This window comes from Pseudophryne corroboree, chromosome 5 (genome assembly GCF_028390025.1).
Source record: "Pseudophryne corroboree isolate aPseCor3 chromosome 5, aPseCor3.hap2, whole genome shotgun sequence".
In the NCBI taxonomy this organism is placed as follows: Eukaryota; Metazoa; Chordata; class Amphibia; order Anura; family Myobatrachidae; genus Pseudophryne; species Pseudophryne corroboree.
Window position 1 is genome coordinate 852094521 of NC_086448.1, and position 17278 is coordinate 852111798.

Consider the following 17278-nt stretch of genomic DNA (forward strand, 5'->3'; position numbering starts at 1 on the left):
CCCTGTCTCCAAGGACCAGGGTATCTCTACTGTGGTGGCTGCAGAGTGCTCATCTTCAAGAGGGCCGCAGATTCGGCATACAGGACTGGGTCCTGGTAACCATGGATGCCAGCCTTCGAGGCTGGGGGGCAGTCACACAGGGAAGAAATTTCCAAGGACTTTGGTCAAGTCAGGAGTCGTCCCTACACATAAATATTCTGGAACTGAGGGCCATTTACAATGCCCTAAGTCTGGCAAGGCCTCTGCTTCAAAACCAGCCGGTACTGATCCAATCAGACAACATCACGGCAGTCGCCCATGTAAACCGACAGGGCGGCACAAGAAGCAGGATGGCGATGGCAGAAGCCACAAGGATTCTCCGATGGGCGGAAAATCACGTCTTAGCACTGTCAGCAGTGTTCATTCCGGGAGTGGACAACTGGGAAGCAGACTTCCTCAGCAGACACGACCGACACCCGGGAGAGTGGGGACTTCATCCAGAAGTCTTCCAACTGTTGGTAAACCGTTGGGAAAGGCCACAGGTGGACATGATGGCGTCCCGCCTAAACAAAAAACTAGATATTGCGCCAGGTCAAGGGACCCTCAGGCAATAGCTGTGGACGCTCTAGTGACACCGTGGGTGTACCAGTCGGTTTATGTATTCCCTCCTCTGCCTCTCATACCAAAGATACTGAGAATAATAAGAAAATGAGGAGTAAGAACGATACTCGTGGTTCCGGATGGGCCAAGAAGAGCTTGGTACCCAGAACTTCAAGAAATAATATCAGAGGACCCATGGCCTCTACCGCTCAGACAGGATTTGCTACAGCAGGGGCCCTGTCTGTTCCAAGACTTACCGCGGCTGCGTTGGACGGCATGGCGGTTGAATTCCGGATCCTAAAGCAAAAGGGCATTCCGGAGGAAGCCATTCCTACGCTGATAAAAGCCAGGAAAGAAGTAACCGCAAACCATTATCACCGTATTTGGCGAAAATATGTTGCGTGGTGTGAGGCCAGGAAGGCCTCAACAGAGGAATTTCAGCTGGGTCGTTTTCTGCACTTCCTACAGTCAGGAGTGACTATGGGCCTAAATTTGGGTTCCATTATGGTCCAGATTTCGGCTCTGTCGATTTTCTTCCAGAAAGAACTGGCTTCACTGCCTGAAGTTCAGACATTTGTAAAGGGAGTGCTACATATTCAGCCCCTTTTTTGTGCCTTCTGTGGCACCTTGAGATCTCAACGTGGTGTTGAGTTTCTTCAAATCACATTGGTTTGAGCCACTTAAAACTGTGGATTTGAAATATCTCACGTGGAAAGTGGTCATGTTATTGGCCTTGGCTTCGGCCAGGCGTGTGTCAGAATTGGCGGCTTTGTCATGTAAAAGCCCTTATCTGATTTTCCATATGGATAGGGCAGAATCGAGGACTCGTCCCCAGTTTCTCCCTAAGGTGGTATCAGCTTTTCACTTGAACCAACCTATTGTAGTGCCTGCGGCTACTAGGGACTTGGAAGATTCCAAGTTACTGGACGTAGTCAGGGCCTTAAAAATTTATATTTCCAGGACGGCTGGAGTCAGGAAAACTGACTTGTTTTTTTATCCTGTAGGCACCCAACAAAATAGGTGCTCCTGCTTCTAAGCAGACTATTGCTTGCTGAATTTGTAGCACAATTCAGCTGGAGCATTCTGCGGCTGGATTGCCGCATCCTAAATCAGTAACAGCCCATTCCACGAGGAAAGTGGGCTCATCTTGGGCGGCTGCCCGAGGGGTCTCGGCTTTACAACTTTGCCGAGCTGCAACTTGGTCAGGGGCAAACACGTTTGCTAAATTCTACAAATTTGATACCCTGGCTGAGGAGGACCTTGAGTTCTCTCATTCGGTGCTGCAGAGTCATCCGCACTCTCCCGCCCGTTTGGGAGCTTTGGTATAATCCCCATGGTCCTTACGGAGTTCCCAGCATCCACTAGGACGTCAGAGAAAATAAGATTTTATTCACCGGTAAATCTATTTCTCGTAGTCCGTAGTGGATGCTGGGCGCCCATCCCAAGTGCGGATTGTCTGCAATACTTGTATATAGTTATTGCCTAACTAAAGGGTTATTGTTGAGCCATCTGTTGAGAGGCTCAGTTATATTTCATACTGTTAACTGGGTATAGTATCACGAGTTATACGGTGTGATTGGTGTGGCTGGTATGAGTCTTACCCGGGATTCAAAATCCTTCCTTATTGTGTCAGCTTTTCCGGGCACAGTATCCTAACTGAGGTCTGGAGGAGGGGCATAGAGGGAGGAGCCAGTGCACACCAGATAGTACCTAATCTTTCTTTTAGAGTGCCCAGTCTCCTGCGGAGCCCGTCTATTCCCCATGGTCCTTACGGAGTTCCCAGCATCCACTACGGACTACGAGAAATAGATTTACCGGTGAGTAAAATCTTATTTTATCCTTTATGTCACCTGTAATAGTGACTCCTAGATCCCTTTCCTCCTCAGTAGTTTCCAGTATAGTGCCATTAATACTATATTTATCCTTTATATCACCTGAAATAGTGACTCCTAGATCCCTTTCCTCCTCACTAGTTCCCAGTATAGTGCCATTAATACTATATTTATCCTTTATGTCACCTGAGATAGTGACTCCTAGATCCCTTTCCTCCTCAGTAGCTCCCAGTATAGTGCCATTAATACTATATTTATCCATTGTCACCTGAAATAGTGACTCCTAGATCCCTTTCCTCCTCAGTAGTTCCCAGTATAGTGCCATTAATACTATATTTATCCTTTGTCACCTGAGATAGTGACTCCTAGATCCCTTTCCTCCTCAGTAGTTTCCAGTATAGTGCCATTAATACTATATTTATCCTTTATGTCACCTGTAATAGTGACTCCTAGATCCCTTTCCTCCTCAGTAGTTTCCAGTATAGTGCCATTAATACTATATTTACCCTTTATGTCACCGGAAATAGTGACTCCTAGATCCCTTTCCTCCTCAGTAGTTTCCAGTATAGTGCCATTAATACTATATTTACCCTTTATGTCACCGGAAATAGTGACTCCTAGATCCCTTTCCTCCTCAGTAGTTCCAGTATAGTGCCATTAATACTATATTTATCCTTTGTCACCTGAGATAGTGACTCCTAGATCCCTTTCCTCCTCAGTAGTTTCCAGTAAAGCTTCATTAATACTATATTTATCCTTTATGTCACCTGTAATAGTGACTCCTAGATCCCTTTCCTCCTCAGTAGTTCCCAGTATAGTGCCATTACTACTATATTTATCCTTTATGTCACCTGAGATAGTGACTCCTAGATCCCTTTCCTCCTCAGTAGTTTCCAGTATAGTGCCATTAATACTATATTTATCCTTTGTCACCTGAGATAGTGACTCCTAGATCCCTTTCCTCCTCACTAGTTCCCAGTATAGTGCCATTAATACTATATTTATCCTTTATGTCACCTGAGATAGTGACTCCTAGATCCCTTTCCTCCTCAGTAGTTCCAGTATACTGCCATTAATACTATATTTATCCTTTATGTCACCTGAAATAGTGACTACTAGATCCCTTTCCTCCTCAGTAGTTCCCAGTATAGTGCCATTAATACTATATTTATCCTTTATGTCACCTGTAATAGTGACTCCTAGATCCCTTTCCTCCTCAGTAGTTCCCAGTATAGTGCCAGTAATACTATATTTATCCTTTATGTCACCTGAGATAGTGACTCCTAGATCCCTTTCCTCCTCAGTAGTTTCCAGTATAGTGCCATTAATACTATATTTATCCTTTGTCACCTGAGATAGTGACTCCTAGATCCCTTTCCTCCTCAGTAGTTTCCAGTATAGTGCCATTAATACTATATTTACCCTTTATGTCACCGGAAATAGTGACTCCTAGATCCCTTTCCTCCTCAGTAGTTCCCAGTATAGCGCCATTAATACTATATTTATCCTTTATGTCACCTGAAATAGTGACTACTAGATCCCTTTCCTCCTCAGTAGTTCCCAGTATAGTGCCATTAATACTATATTTATCCTTTATGTCACCTGTAATAGTGACTCCTAGATCCCTTTCCTCCTCAGTAGTTCCCAGTATAGTGCCAGTAATACTATATTTATCCTTTATGTCACCTGAGATAGTGACTCCTAGATCCCTTTCCTCCTCAGTAGTTCCCAGTATAGTGCCAGTAATATTATATTTATCCTTTATGTCACCTGAGATAGTGACTCCTAGATCCCTTTCCTCCTCACTAGTTCCCAGTATAGTGCCATTAATACTATATTTATCCTTTATGTCACCTGAAATAGTGACTCCTAGATCCCTTTCCTCCTCAGTAGTTTCCAGTATAGTGCCATTAATACTATATTTACCCTTTATGTCACCGGAAATAGTGACTCCTAGATCCCTTTCCTCCTCAGTAGTTCCAGTATAGTGCGATTAATACTATATTTATCCTTTATGTCACCTGAAATAGTGACTCCTAGATCCCTTTCCTCCTCAGTAGTTTCCAGTATAGCGCCATTAATACTATATTTATCCTTTATGTCACCTGTAATAGTGACTCCTAGATCCCTTTCCTCCTCAGTAGTTCCCAGTATAGTGCCAGTAATACTATATTTAACCTTTATGTCACCTGAGATAGTGACTCCTAGATCCCTTTCCTCCTCAGTAGTTTCCAGTATAGTGCCATTAATACTATATTTATCCTTTGTCACCTGAGATAGTGACTCCTAGATCCCTTTCCTCCTCACTAGTTCCCAGTATAGTGCCATTAATACTATATTTATCCTTTATGTCACCTGAGATAGTGACTCCTAGATCCCTTTCCTCAGTAGTTCCAGTATACTGCCATTAATACTATATTTATCCTGTCACCTGAAATAGTGACTCCTAGATCCCTTTCCTCCTCAGTAGTTTCCAGTATAGTGCCATTAATACTATATTTATCCTTTATGTCACCTGAAATAGTGACTCCTAGATCCCTTTCCTCCTCAGTAGTTTCCAGTATAGTGCCATTAATACTATATTTATCCTTTATGTCACCTGAGATAGTGACTCCTAGATCCCTTTCCTCCTCAGTAGTTTCCAGTATAGTGCCATTAATACTATATTTATCCTTTATGTCACCTGTAATAGTGACTCCTAGATCCCTTTCCTCCTCAGTAGTTTCCAGTATAGTGCCATTAATACTATATTTATCCTTTATGTCACCGGAAATAGTGACTCCTAGATCCCTTTCCTCCTCAGTAGTTCCCAGTATAGTGCCATTAATACTATATTTACCCTTTATGTCACCGGAAATAGTGACTCCTAGATCCCTTTCCTACTCAGTAGTTCCCAGTATAGTGCCAGTAATATTATATTTATCCTTTATGTCACCTGAGATAGTGACTCCTAGATCCCTTTCCTCCTCACTAGTTCCCAGTATAGTGCCATTAATACTATATTTATCCTTTATGTCACCTGAAATAGTGACTCCTAGATCCCTTTCCTCCTCAGTAGTTTCCAGTATAGTGCCATTAATACTATATTTACCCTTTATGTCACCGGAAATAGTGACTCCTAGATCCCTTTCCTCCTCAGTAGTTCCAGTATAGTGCGATTAATACTATATTTATCCTTTATGTCACCTGAAATAGTGACTCCTAGATCCCTTTCCTCCTCAGTAGTTTCCAGTATAGCGCCATTAATACTATATTTATCCTTTATGTCACCTGTAATAGTGACTCCTAGATCCCTTTCCTCCTCAGTAGTTCCCAGTATAGTGCCAGTAATACTATATTTAACCTTTATGTCACCTGAGATAGTGACTCCTAGATCCCTTTCCTCCTCAGTAGTTTCCAGTATAGTGCCATTAATACTATATTTATCCTTTATGTCACCTGAGATAGTGACTCCTAGATCCCTTTCCTCCTCACTAGTTCCCAGTATAGTGCCATTAATACTATATTTATCCTTTATGTCACCTGAGATAGTGACTCCTAGATCCCTTTCCTCAGTAGTTCCAGTATACTGCCATTAATACTATATTTATCCTGTCACCTGAAATAGTGACTCCTAGATCCCTTTCCTCCTCAGTAGTTTCCAGTATAGTGCCATTAATACTATATTTATCCTTTATGTCACCTGAAATAGTGACTCCTAGATCCCTTTCCTCCTCAGTAGTTTCCAGTATAGTGCCATTAATACTATATTTATCCTTTATGTCACCTGAGATAGTGACTCCTAGATCCCTTTCCTCCTCAGTAGTTTCCAGTATAGTGCCATTAATACTATATTTATCCTTTATGTCACCTGTAATAGTGACTCCTAGATCCCTTTCCTCCTCAGTAGTTCCCAGTATAGTGCCATTAATACTATATATATCCTTTATGTCACCTGAAATAGTGACTCCTAGATCCCTTTCCTCCTCAGTAGTTTCCAGTATAGTGCCATTAATACTATATTTATCCTTTCTGTTACCTGAGATAGTGACTCCTAGATCCCTTTCCTCCTCAGTAGTTTCCAGTATAGTGCCATTAATACTATATTTACCCTTTATGTCACCTGAAATAGTGACTCCTAGATCCCTTTTCTCCTCAGTAGTTCCCAGTATAGTGCCATTAATACTATATTTATCCTTTATGTCACCTGAAATAGTGACTCCTAGATCCCTTTCCTCCTCAGTAGTCCCCAGTATAGTGCCATTAATACTATATTTATCCTTTATGTCACCTGAAATAGTGACTCCTAGATCCCTTTCCTCCTCAGTAGTTCCCAGTATAGTGCCATTAATACTATATTTACCCTTTATGTCACCTGAAATAGTGACTCCTAGATCCCTTTCCTCCTCAGTAGTTTCCAGTATAGCGCCATTAATACTATATTTATCCTTTATGTCACCTGAAATAGTGACTCCTAGATCCCTTTCCTCCTCAGTAGTTTCCAGTATAACGCCATTAATACTATATTTACCCTTTATGTCACCTGAAATAGTGACTCCTAGATCCCTTTCCTCCTCAGTAGTTTCCAGTATAGTGCCATTAATACTATATTTACCCTTTATGTCACCGGAAATAGTGACTCCTAGATCCCTTTCCTCCTCAGTAGTTTCCAGTATAGTGCCATTAATACTATATTTACCCTTTATGTCACCTGAAATAGTGACTCCTAGATCCCTTTCCTCCTCAGTAGTTCCAGTATAGTGCCATTAATACTATATTTATCCTTTATGTCACCTGAGATAGTGACTCCTAGATCCCTTTCCTCCTCAGTAGTTTCCAGTATAGTGCCATTAATACTATATTTACCCTTTATGTCACCGGAAATAGTGACTCCTAGATCCCTTTCCTCCTCAGTAGTTTCCAGTATAGTGCCATTAATACTATATTTACCCTTTATGTCACCTGAGATAGTGACTCCTAGATCCCTTTCCTCCTCAGTAGTTTCCAGTATAGTGCCATTAATACTATATTTACCCTTTATGTCACCTGAAATAGTGACTCCTAGATCCCTTTCCTCCTCAGTAGTCTCCAGTATAGTGCCAGTAATACTATATTTATCCTTTATGTCACCTGAAATAGTGACTCCTAGATCCCTTTCCTCCTCAGTAGTTCCCAGTATAGTGCCATTAATACTATATTTATCCTTTATGTCACCTGAGATAGTGACTCCTAGATCCCTTTCCTCCTCAGTAGTTTCCAGTATAGTGCCATTAATACTATATTTATCCTTAATGTCACCTGAGATAGTGACTCCTAGATCCCTTTCCTCCTCAGTAGTTCCCAGTATAGTGCCATTAATACTATATTTACCCTTTATGTCACCTGAAATAGTGACTCCTAGATCCCTTTCCTCCTCAGTAGTTTCCAGTATAGTGCCATTAATACTATATTTACCCTTTATGTCACCGGAAATAGTGACTCCTAGATCCCTTTCCTCCTCAGTAGTTTCCAGTATAGTGCCATTAATACTATATTTACCCTTTATGTCACCTGAAATAGTGACTCCTAGATCCCTTTCCTCCTCAGTAGTTCCAGTATAGTGCCATTAATACTATATTTATCCTTTATGTCACCTGAGATAGTGACTCCTAGATCCCTTTCCTCCTCAGTAGTTTCCAGTATAGTGCCATTAATACTATATTTATCCTTTATGTCACCTGAGATAGTGACTCCTAGATCCCTTTCCTCAGTAGTTTCCAGTATAGTGCCATTAATACTATATTTATCCTTTATGTCACCTGTAATAGTGACTCCTAGATCCCTTTCCTCCTCAGTAGTTCCAGTATAGTGCCATTAATACTATATTTATCCTTTATGTCACCTGAAACAGTGACTCCTAGATCCCTTTCCTCCTCAGTAGCTCCCAGTATAGTGACATTATACTATATTTATCCTTTATGTCACCTGAAATAGTGACTCCTAGATCCCTTTCCTCCTCAGTAGTTTCCAGTATAGTGCCATTAATACTATATTTATCCTTTATGTCACCTGAAATAGTGACTCCTAGATCCCTTTCCTCCTCAGTAGTGTCCAGTATAGTGCCATTAATACTATATTTATCCTTTATGTCACCTGAAATAGTGACTCCTAGATCCCTTTCCTCCTCAGTAGTTTCCAGTATAGCGCCATTAATACTATATTTATCCTTTATGTCACCGGAAATAGTGACTCCTAGATCCCTTTCCTCCTCAGTAGTTCCCAGTATAGTGCCATTAATACTATATTTATCCTATATGTCACCTGAAATAGTGACTCCTAGATCCCTTTCCTCCTCAGTAGTTCCCAGTATAGTGCCATTAATACTATATTTATCCTATATGTCACCTGAAATAGTGACTCCTAGATCCCTTTCCTCCTCAGTAGTTCCCAGTATAGTGCCATTAATACTATATTTATCCTATATGTCACCTGAAATAGTGACTCCTAGATCCCTTTCCTCCTCAGTAGTTCCCAGTATAGTGCCATTAATACTATATTTATCCTATATGTCACCTGAAATAGTGACTCCTAGATCCCTTTCCTCCTCAGTAGTGTCCAGTATAGTGCCATCTCCTATATAATAGCCCAGATCTGTGATTTTGTGATTCATTTGCTAACGCTGGGCGGAGTCACAACAGTGGGCGGAGTTAGTCAAATGAATCACAGATCTGGCCAAATCTATAGGACACTAGGAGCAGCTACAGAAGCAGATAGTATGGGCATGGCACAGGCAGGGGTGCATACCACCCAGCTTTACACACACACACACACACACACACACACACACACACACACACACACACACACAGCGAAAAGGGGGCGTGGCTTCACGGGAGGGCCCTGTTTTCGACAGTGAGGGGGCATGCCCAGCGCTCTGGGGCAGATTTATTAAGCTCGGTGAAGTGATAAAGTGGAAGGTGATAAAGGACCAGCCAATCAGATCCTAACTGCCATGTCACAGGCTGGGTTTCAAAAATGACAGTTAGGATCTGATTGGCTGGTCCTTTATCACCTTCCACTTTATCACTTCACCGAGCTTAATAAATCTGTCCCTCTGTGAGCTGCTGGCATGCCCCCAGGGGCTGATTATGAGTCCGGGGGGCACAGGGTACTTGAGAAAGGGGAGCCCTATCTCATTGCTGTGGGGTTGGGGGCGTGGCCTAATCGCGGCCCACGAGGCCACGCACCCGTATGCAAATTCCGGGATTTTATTTTTTTTAAATGGGATTTTGGCCCCTCAGCTAGGGCTAAATCCAGGGGAGGTGGTCGCTCCCCCTACACACCCGCACAGGCAGAAGAAAGCAGGGAGACTGCTGCCTCCCTGCAACACCACAGACCTGCCAATATGCAGCAGCGTGTGCCGACTGTAGCACAATGTTGTTGCTGGCAGGGCGGGGAGCTTCTGAGCTGGGACAGAGCTATTCCAGCCGGGGGGCCCCCTAAAACTGTGGGGCCAACGGTACGTACCCCCTGCCCCCCCCTCCCCCCCCTTAATCCGGCTCTGCTGCTGGAACCCCCCCTTAATCCGTACCCCCTGATGCCCCCTCTCCCTCTGTCTCCACTATTCACTGCTGCTTTGCTAAGCAAAACAGCGAGTACAGGAGCTTTCCAACTGCCCCCCCCCCCACCGCAGGACACTGCGACCCGCGGGTGGGACAGCGGGACAGACCCCAAAAAATGGGACTGTCCCGCGAAAATTGGGACATTTGGGAGGTATGGGGGTGTGTGAGGGGGTATGCCATACTTGACCCCCACATCAGCATACTCAGCAGGGTCTATCTGGCGCGGAGGAGCGTCACTTTCTGGTACACTCCACGCTTCTTAGCTGTAGTTTTGTGGGTCACCAGCCGCTGTGCACTTTCCGTACTGCCTCTGTTATCTCCAGCCCCTGCGACCCCACCGCTAGCTGCAGCGCTGCCACCCGCAGTGAGGTGCGCCCAGCTCCTTCACACACTTTAGCCGGCGGGTAGCGCTGCAGAAGTCCGCGCTGCTTGCAGGCTCTGACCCCCTCCTCCCTCCAGCAGCAGCGTCTCCTGGGAGCTAACCAGTCACTCCCAGTCTCCCCTTACCACAGTGCCCGGCAGCTGCGCGAGGTCTGCGGTGTGTGACTGAGGAGGGGGGGAGGGATGCGGACTGGCAGAGGAAGCAGGACTCCAGCCTGAGAGAGTCAGCCATGCCAAGTCTCCACCAGCAGCAGATCCCAACAGGTTGGAGTGGAACAGCAGCAGCCAGCAGCAGTGACTCCGGTAACACACATCTGTCTGTCACCACTGTTCTGTCCCTAATACCAATCTCTCCCATGCCCTGTGTTCTGTCATGTCCCTGTCACGCCTTGCCTTGACCTGCCACCCTTATCCTGGCCCTTTCACCCTTATCCTGGCCCTGTCACCCTTATGCTGGCCCTGCTACCCCTATCCTGGCCCTGTCACCCCTGTGCTTGCCCTGTCAACCCTATACTGGCCCTGTCACCCCTGTCCTGGTCCTGCCGCCCCTACACTGACCCTGTCACCCCTATCCTGTCCCTGTCATTTCTGTCCCGGCCCCGTCGCCCGTGTCCTGGCCCCGTCACCCCTGTCCTGGCCCCCGCATCTGCAGACACCCTCCTCCATCCGCGGTCCCCCCCTCCCCCACCCCTCCCCCACCAATGGCACCCCCGCACCTGCACCTCCACCACCTGCAGCACCTCCGGACCTCCTTCCCCATCCGCCGCAACACCCGTACCTGCCCCTCCCCTACCCATGGCGCCTGCGGACCCCTACCCCACCAGCGGCACTCCCGCCCCTTCCCATCCCACAGCACCTCCGGAACCCTTCACCCATCTGCAACATCCCCACACCTGCCCCTCCCCCACCCATGGCACCCCTGCCCCTCCCCCACCTGCAGTGCCTCCGGACCCCTCCCCCATCTGCATCCCCCACTCCTCTGCCCCTCCCCCACCCGCAGCACCTCCCAACCCTTCCCCATCCGGGCCCCACCCCCACTTCCGCCCCCCCCTCCATCCGCAGCATCTACAGACACCATCCGCAGTACCCCCCGCACCCGCTACATTCTGTACATTGTGGCCTGCAGGTGCTGTTCACGCCGTCGCAAGGGGCTGCGCCTCCTTCACCATCGCACACCCTTTCATTGTGCAATATTTAACCACTAACAAAGGAATGCAGGTGATACCCCATATAACACAAATATTGAACCCCAGAAAGGCATGCAAGGGTTAAGGGGGCGTAGCCCCTTGCGACGGTGTGAAGAGCGCCCGTAGGGCGCGATGAAGCACCTAGTTAATACTATATTTATCCTTTATGTCACCTGTGTCCCAGGACGATCCCAGAGCGCTACCTGGAGAAGACAAGAGTGCCAGTGCCTGCCGGGTAGTACCCATCTCCTCCTCATACCCAGCTATCAGTCTAATGGCCGCCCTCTCTTTACTGCTTCTCCTGTCACCATTTACCCCTCATTGACGGTGATCTCCATGTAATGCTTCACTCAGCACCTGCATAGGGATAAAGCACGCGGTAATGGCCGCCGGGGTCTCACTTACCTCAGAGAGAGGGCGAGAGAGAGAGAGGCGCTATCATACAGAGAGACATTCCTAACCTCACTCTGCAGCCAGTTATTCAGGTTCTCAGGGACTTAATACAGCTTAGTATCTTCCCTCCTGTTACCGGTGACCTGACTCCTTAATCCCCCCTTACCTGAACCCTGCTACCCGCATGTTGGCTGCTAATAAGCGTTTCCTGGACTACCCTGCATAACCTGCTTTATTGCCTCTGTGTCTGCTCACTAGTACCCGCTATGTGCTGACTTACCATCACCTGCCTGCAACCTGCTCACAACTCTAATGTGCTATCCTAATACCGCGAGTTCTTTGCATGACTGATAGATGAACTCACCGCTGAGATAAAACCTGCTTTCCCCTATTCACAAGTTCTACATTTCGGATTTGGGACTTGCTGATAATTTCAACTCTGCTTTTGCGACAGCTTATGTATACGCAGCGGTGTAACAAATGACTGCAGCTCTTACTCTCAGGACAGCAACAAGCCATCACAACGGGGATAGGAGAGTCACTGTTCGCCCTGTGTAGACCTAGGAGAATAACACCTTCGGTTGTGTAATTAGTAACATAGTAAAGACTGCCACCTAGTGGACTGTTAGGGGAATTGTCCTAATCATCAGCCTTTCTAAATTGTGCGAAATTCTGCTGTTGACTGTAATTTATCGGTTTCACCTGCGACCATAAAGGCTGCAAATTGCAGAGTGTTCACACCTTACAGAGACTCACTTGCTACTTAGAGTTACGAGTACATGTAAGTATAGTATAGTGACAGCTGAGGTTATACCGCTGCCGTATCCCCAGGCTAGGGTATTACAGGGGATTAGCACATTCACAGCAAAAGAGATAAGGAAATATTATACTGATACATTGTGACGTTACATTTTGGTTTTGTCAAACTGTTGTAAATTCTTATTTGCACGGTTTTCCTCATTCATGGAATTGTATTTGCCTTTACCCCCTTATTCCCATAGCGGTGACCAGTTGTTCCTGAATAATAAATTATATGTCACCGTCCTAACGTGTGGTGACTATTGTCCTCTGGGGTTGGGGTTCCTCGTCCCTCTGCCTAGGGTTAAAGAGGTTATCCCAGGTAAAGAATCCAGGTACGTCCACCGACAACAACACTGCACCGTACTAACCTGTTACAGATATCTGTAGGGTCCTGTGGGACAGTCTGATTACTTATGCGGCAATATGAGTGGACATGTGAAATGCATTATCATTCCCTGCTGATATATTGCTAGACTTTGGTCATATTTCCTGTAACTGCATTTACTTTATGTTCTAGATTCCGACTACTTGACAATCATTCAAGTGGAGGAGATAAATGTTGCACTTGAAAAAGAAGTGAAGACCACCCATAGAGATGGATGGGATGTCTACCCAGATGACAGTATTGTTCCATGGAAAAATGAAGAAACCCTGCGGGGAGAAGCAGCATTTCCTCTCACCCTTTTGGGACCTCAGAACAGAACGAACGATCAATATCCTTGGACAGAAAATAATGGAATTCTTGCTCCAGACACAGATCGGTGGAGTGACCAGATCCAACTGGGAAATTGTTTGAATGCCGCAGAGGGAGGAGCCAGGGCCACTCCAGTCGGCTCTCAGGTTTCACAATCGGTGGAATTGGATGAAACAAACCCTCAGGAGTATCGTTTGGGTGAAAGTCTGTATAAATGCTCCATTTGCTGCCAGAGCTTCTGCCATAAGCTACACTTAGAGCGCCATGTTCGAGGGCATATGGAGGAGAGGACTTTCACTTGCCCGACATGTTACAGACATTTTATCAGCAAGCATTATTTGCAGGAGCATGAAAGGACTCACCATACTTCATTGCCGGGTGACAGCAGGAGAACAGACCAAGCAAAGAGGACCCCACAGAATTTCCTGTGTACACAGTGCAACCGCAGATTCTCACAGCTCGTTGGGCTCCATCGACACCAGAAAGTCCACACTCGTCGTAACAAGAATTTACCTGGAACCGTAGCCCCCCCAACAAGAAAAGTGTATAAGCTTCCTCTCCTGCAGCCATCAGTCACCAGGAAAACTGAGCCCAAGGCGGATTCCTCCGGAGAGGCCTTCACAAAGCTGCACCAGCACCTGCAGGTGTCCACCGCTTTCCTGCAGAACCTGATAACATCTACCTGCGGCTTCCAGTATGACTAGCTCTGCACTGGAGGGACTGAGACTGCCGGTATGACTAGTGCTGCACTGGAGGGACTGAGACCGTCGGTATGACTAGCGCTGCACTGGAGGGACTGAGACTGTCGGTATGACTAGCGCTGCACTGGAGGGACTGAGACTGTCGGTATGACTAGCGCTGCACTGGAGGGACTGAGACTGTCAGTATGACTAGCGCTGCACTGGAGGGACTGAGACTGTCGGTATGACTAGCGCTGCACTGGAGGGACTGAGACTGTCGGTATGACTAGCGCCGCACGGGAGGGACTGAGACTGTCGGTATGACTAGCGCTGCACTGGAGGGACTGAGACTGTCAGTATGATTAGCGCTGCACTGGAGGGACTGAGACTGTCTGTATGACTAGCGCTGCACTGGAGGGACTGAGACTGTCGGTATGACTAGCGCTGCACTGGAGGGACTGAGACCCTCAGTATGACTAGCGCTGCACGGGAGGGACTGAGACCGTCGGTATGACTAGCGCTGCACTGGAGGGACTGAGACTGTCAGTATGATTAGCGCTGCACTGGAGGGACTGAGACTGTCAGTATGACTAGCGCTGCACTGGAGGGACTGAGACCCTCAGTATGACTAGCGCTGCACGGGAGGGACTGAGACCGTCGGTATGACTAGCGCTGCACTGGAGGGACTGAGACTGTCAGTATGACTAGCGCTGCACTGGAGGGACTGAGACCCTCAGTATGACTAGCGCTGCACGGGAGGGACTGAGACCCTCAGTATGACTAGCGCTGCACTGGAGGGACTGAGACTGTCGGTATGACTAGCGCTGCACTGGAGGGACTGAGACTGTCGGTATGACTAGCGCTGCACTGGAGGGACTGAGACCGTCGGTATGACTAGCGCTGCACTGGAGGGACTGAGACCCTCAGTATGACTAGCGCTGCACGGGAGGGACTGAGACCGTCGGTATGACTAGCGCTGCACTGGAGGGACTGAGACTGTCAGTATGACTAGCGCTGCACGGGAGGGACTGAGACCGTCGGTATGACTAGCGCTGCACTGGAGGGACTGAGACTGTCAGTATGACTAGCGCTGCACTGGAGGGACTGAGACTGTCGGTATGACTAGCGCTGCACTGGAGGGACTGAGACTGTCGGTATGACTAGCGCTGCACTGGAGGGACTGAGACTGTCGGTATGACTAGCGCTGCACTGGAGGGACTGAGACCGTCGGTATGACTAGCGCTGCACTGGAGGGACTGAGACCGTCGGTATGACTAGCGCTGCACTGGAGGGACTGAGACTGTCGGTATGACTAGCGCTGCACTGGAGGGACTGAGACCGTCGGTATGACTAGCGCTGCACTGGAGGGACTGAGACTGTCGGTATGACTAGCGCTGCACTGGAGGGACTGAGACTGTCGGTATGACTAGCGCTGCACTGGAGGGACTGAGACCGTCGGTATGACTAGCGCTGCACTGGAGGGACTGAGACTGTCGGTATGACTAGCGCTGCACTGGAGGGACTGAGACCGTCGGTATGACTAGCGCTGCACTGGAGGGACTGAGACTGTCGGTATGACTAGTGCTGCACTGGAGGGACTGAGACTGTCGGTATGACTAGCGCTGCACTGGAGGGACTGAGACTGTCGGTATGACTAGCGCTGCACTGGAGGGACTGAGACTGTCGGTATGACTAGCGCTGCACTGGAGGGACTGAGACTGTCAGTATGACTAGCGCTGCACGGGAGGGACTGAGACCGTCGGTATGACTAGCGCTGCACTGGAGGGACTGAGACTGTCAGTATGACTAGCGCTGCACGGGAGGGACTGAGACCGTCGGTATGACTAGCGCTGCACTGGAGGGACTGAGACTGTCAGTATGACTAGCGCTGCACTGGAGGGACTGAGACCGTCGGTATGACTAGCGCTGCACGGGAGGGACTGAGACCGTCGGTATGACTAGCGCTGCACTGGAGGGACTGAGACTGTCAGTATGACTAGCGCTGCACTGGAGGGACTGAGACCGTCGGTATGACTAGCGCTGCACGGGAGGGACTGAGACCGTCGGTATGACTAGTGCTGCACTGGAGGGACTGAGACTGATAGCGACGAGCTGGTCTCTCCTCTGGGGACTGTGAGGAATATTGTACGATTATTAGATTACATACTGTATGTTATAAACACATTCCATGGAATTAGCGGAAAAGCAGTGTCAGTGTCAGTCATTCGTAATTATTTGCCTGTAATAAGGGTAATTTAAGAACAGCAACAAATGAGGGGCTACTGTATACTATAGCACCATCTGTATACTATAGCACCATCTGTATACTATAGCACCATCTCAATGAGGCTTATTACAATGTCCATATTCTATCTTACATTTGTCTGATTTTCTCTTATGTTACATCTGCCCCCTGCAGTGCAGCATGGTGTTACCCAGGTGCTCAGTTACTGGCTGCTTCTGCATGTAGCCCACACATGCTGGGCAGCTTTATTCTCACACTGCAATGTAGCTCTGAGCTAGGACACAGCCCTCCCACACCTAACTCTCTGCACATGTTACATCTGTCCCCCCTGCAGTGCAGCATGGTGTTGCCCAGGTGCTCAGTTACTGGCTGCTTCTGCATGTAGCCCACACATGCTGGGCAGCTTTATTCTCACACTGCAATGTAGCTCTGAGCTAGGACTCGCTCCTCCCACACCTAACTCTCTGCACATGTTACATCTGTCCCCCCTGCAGTGCAACATGGTGTTACCCAGGTGCTCAGTTACTGGCTGCTTCTGCACGTAGCCCACACATGCTGGGCAGCTTTATTCTCACACTGCAATGTAGCTCTGAGCTAGGACACAGCCCTCCCACACCTAACTCTCTGCACATGTTACATCTGCCCCCTGCAGTGCAGCATGGTGTTACTCAGGTGCTCAGTTACTGGCTGCTTCTGCATGTAGCCCACACATGCTGGGCAGCTTTATTCTCACACTGCAATGTAGCTCTGAGCTAGGACTCGCTCCTCCCACACCTAACTCTCTGCACATGTTACATCTGTCCCCCCTGCAGTGCAGCATGGTGTTACCCAGGTGCTCAGTTACTGGCTGCTTCTGCATGTAGCCCACACATGCTGGGCAGCTTTATTCTCACACTGCAATGTAGC

General features: G+C 47.6%; 1 protein-coding gene across 2 annotated transcripts in view; it reads left to right on the plus strand.

Annotated features, from left to right (window-relative positions):
- The window catches only part of LOC134928697 (myeloid zinc finger 1-like), a 217779-nt gene extending 201294 nt beyond the window's left edge, over positions 1-16485 (plus strand). For both annotated transcript variants that reach the window (XM_063924714.1, XM_063924715.1), the window contains exon 4: positions 13271-16485. In XM_063924714.1, coding sequence (XP_063780784.1) covers positions 13271-14151 — 881 coding nt within the window. In that variant the 3' untranslated portion in view covers positions 14152-16485. The remainder of the gene's footprint in view (positions 1-13270) is intronic.
- The last annotated feature ends 793 nt before the right edge of the window (positions 16486-17278 follow it).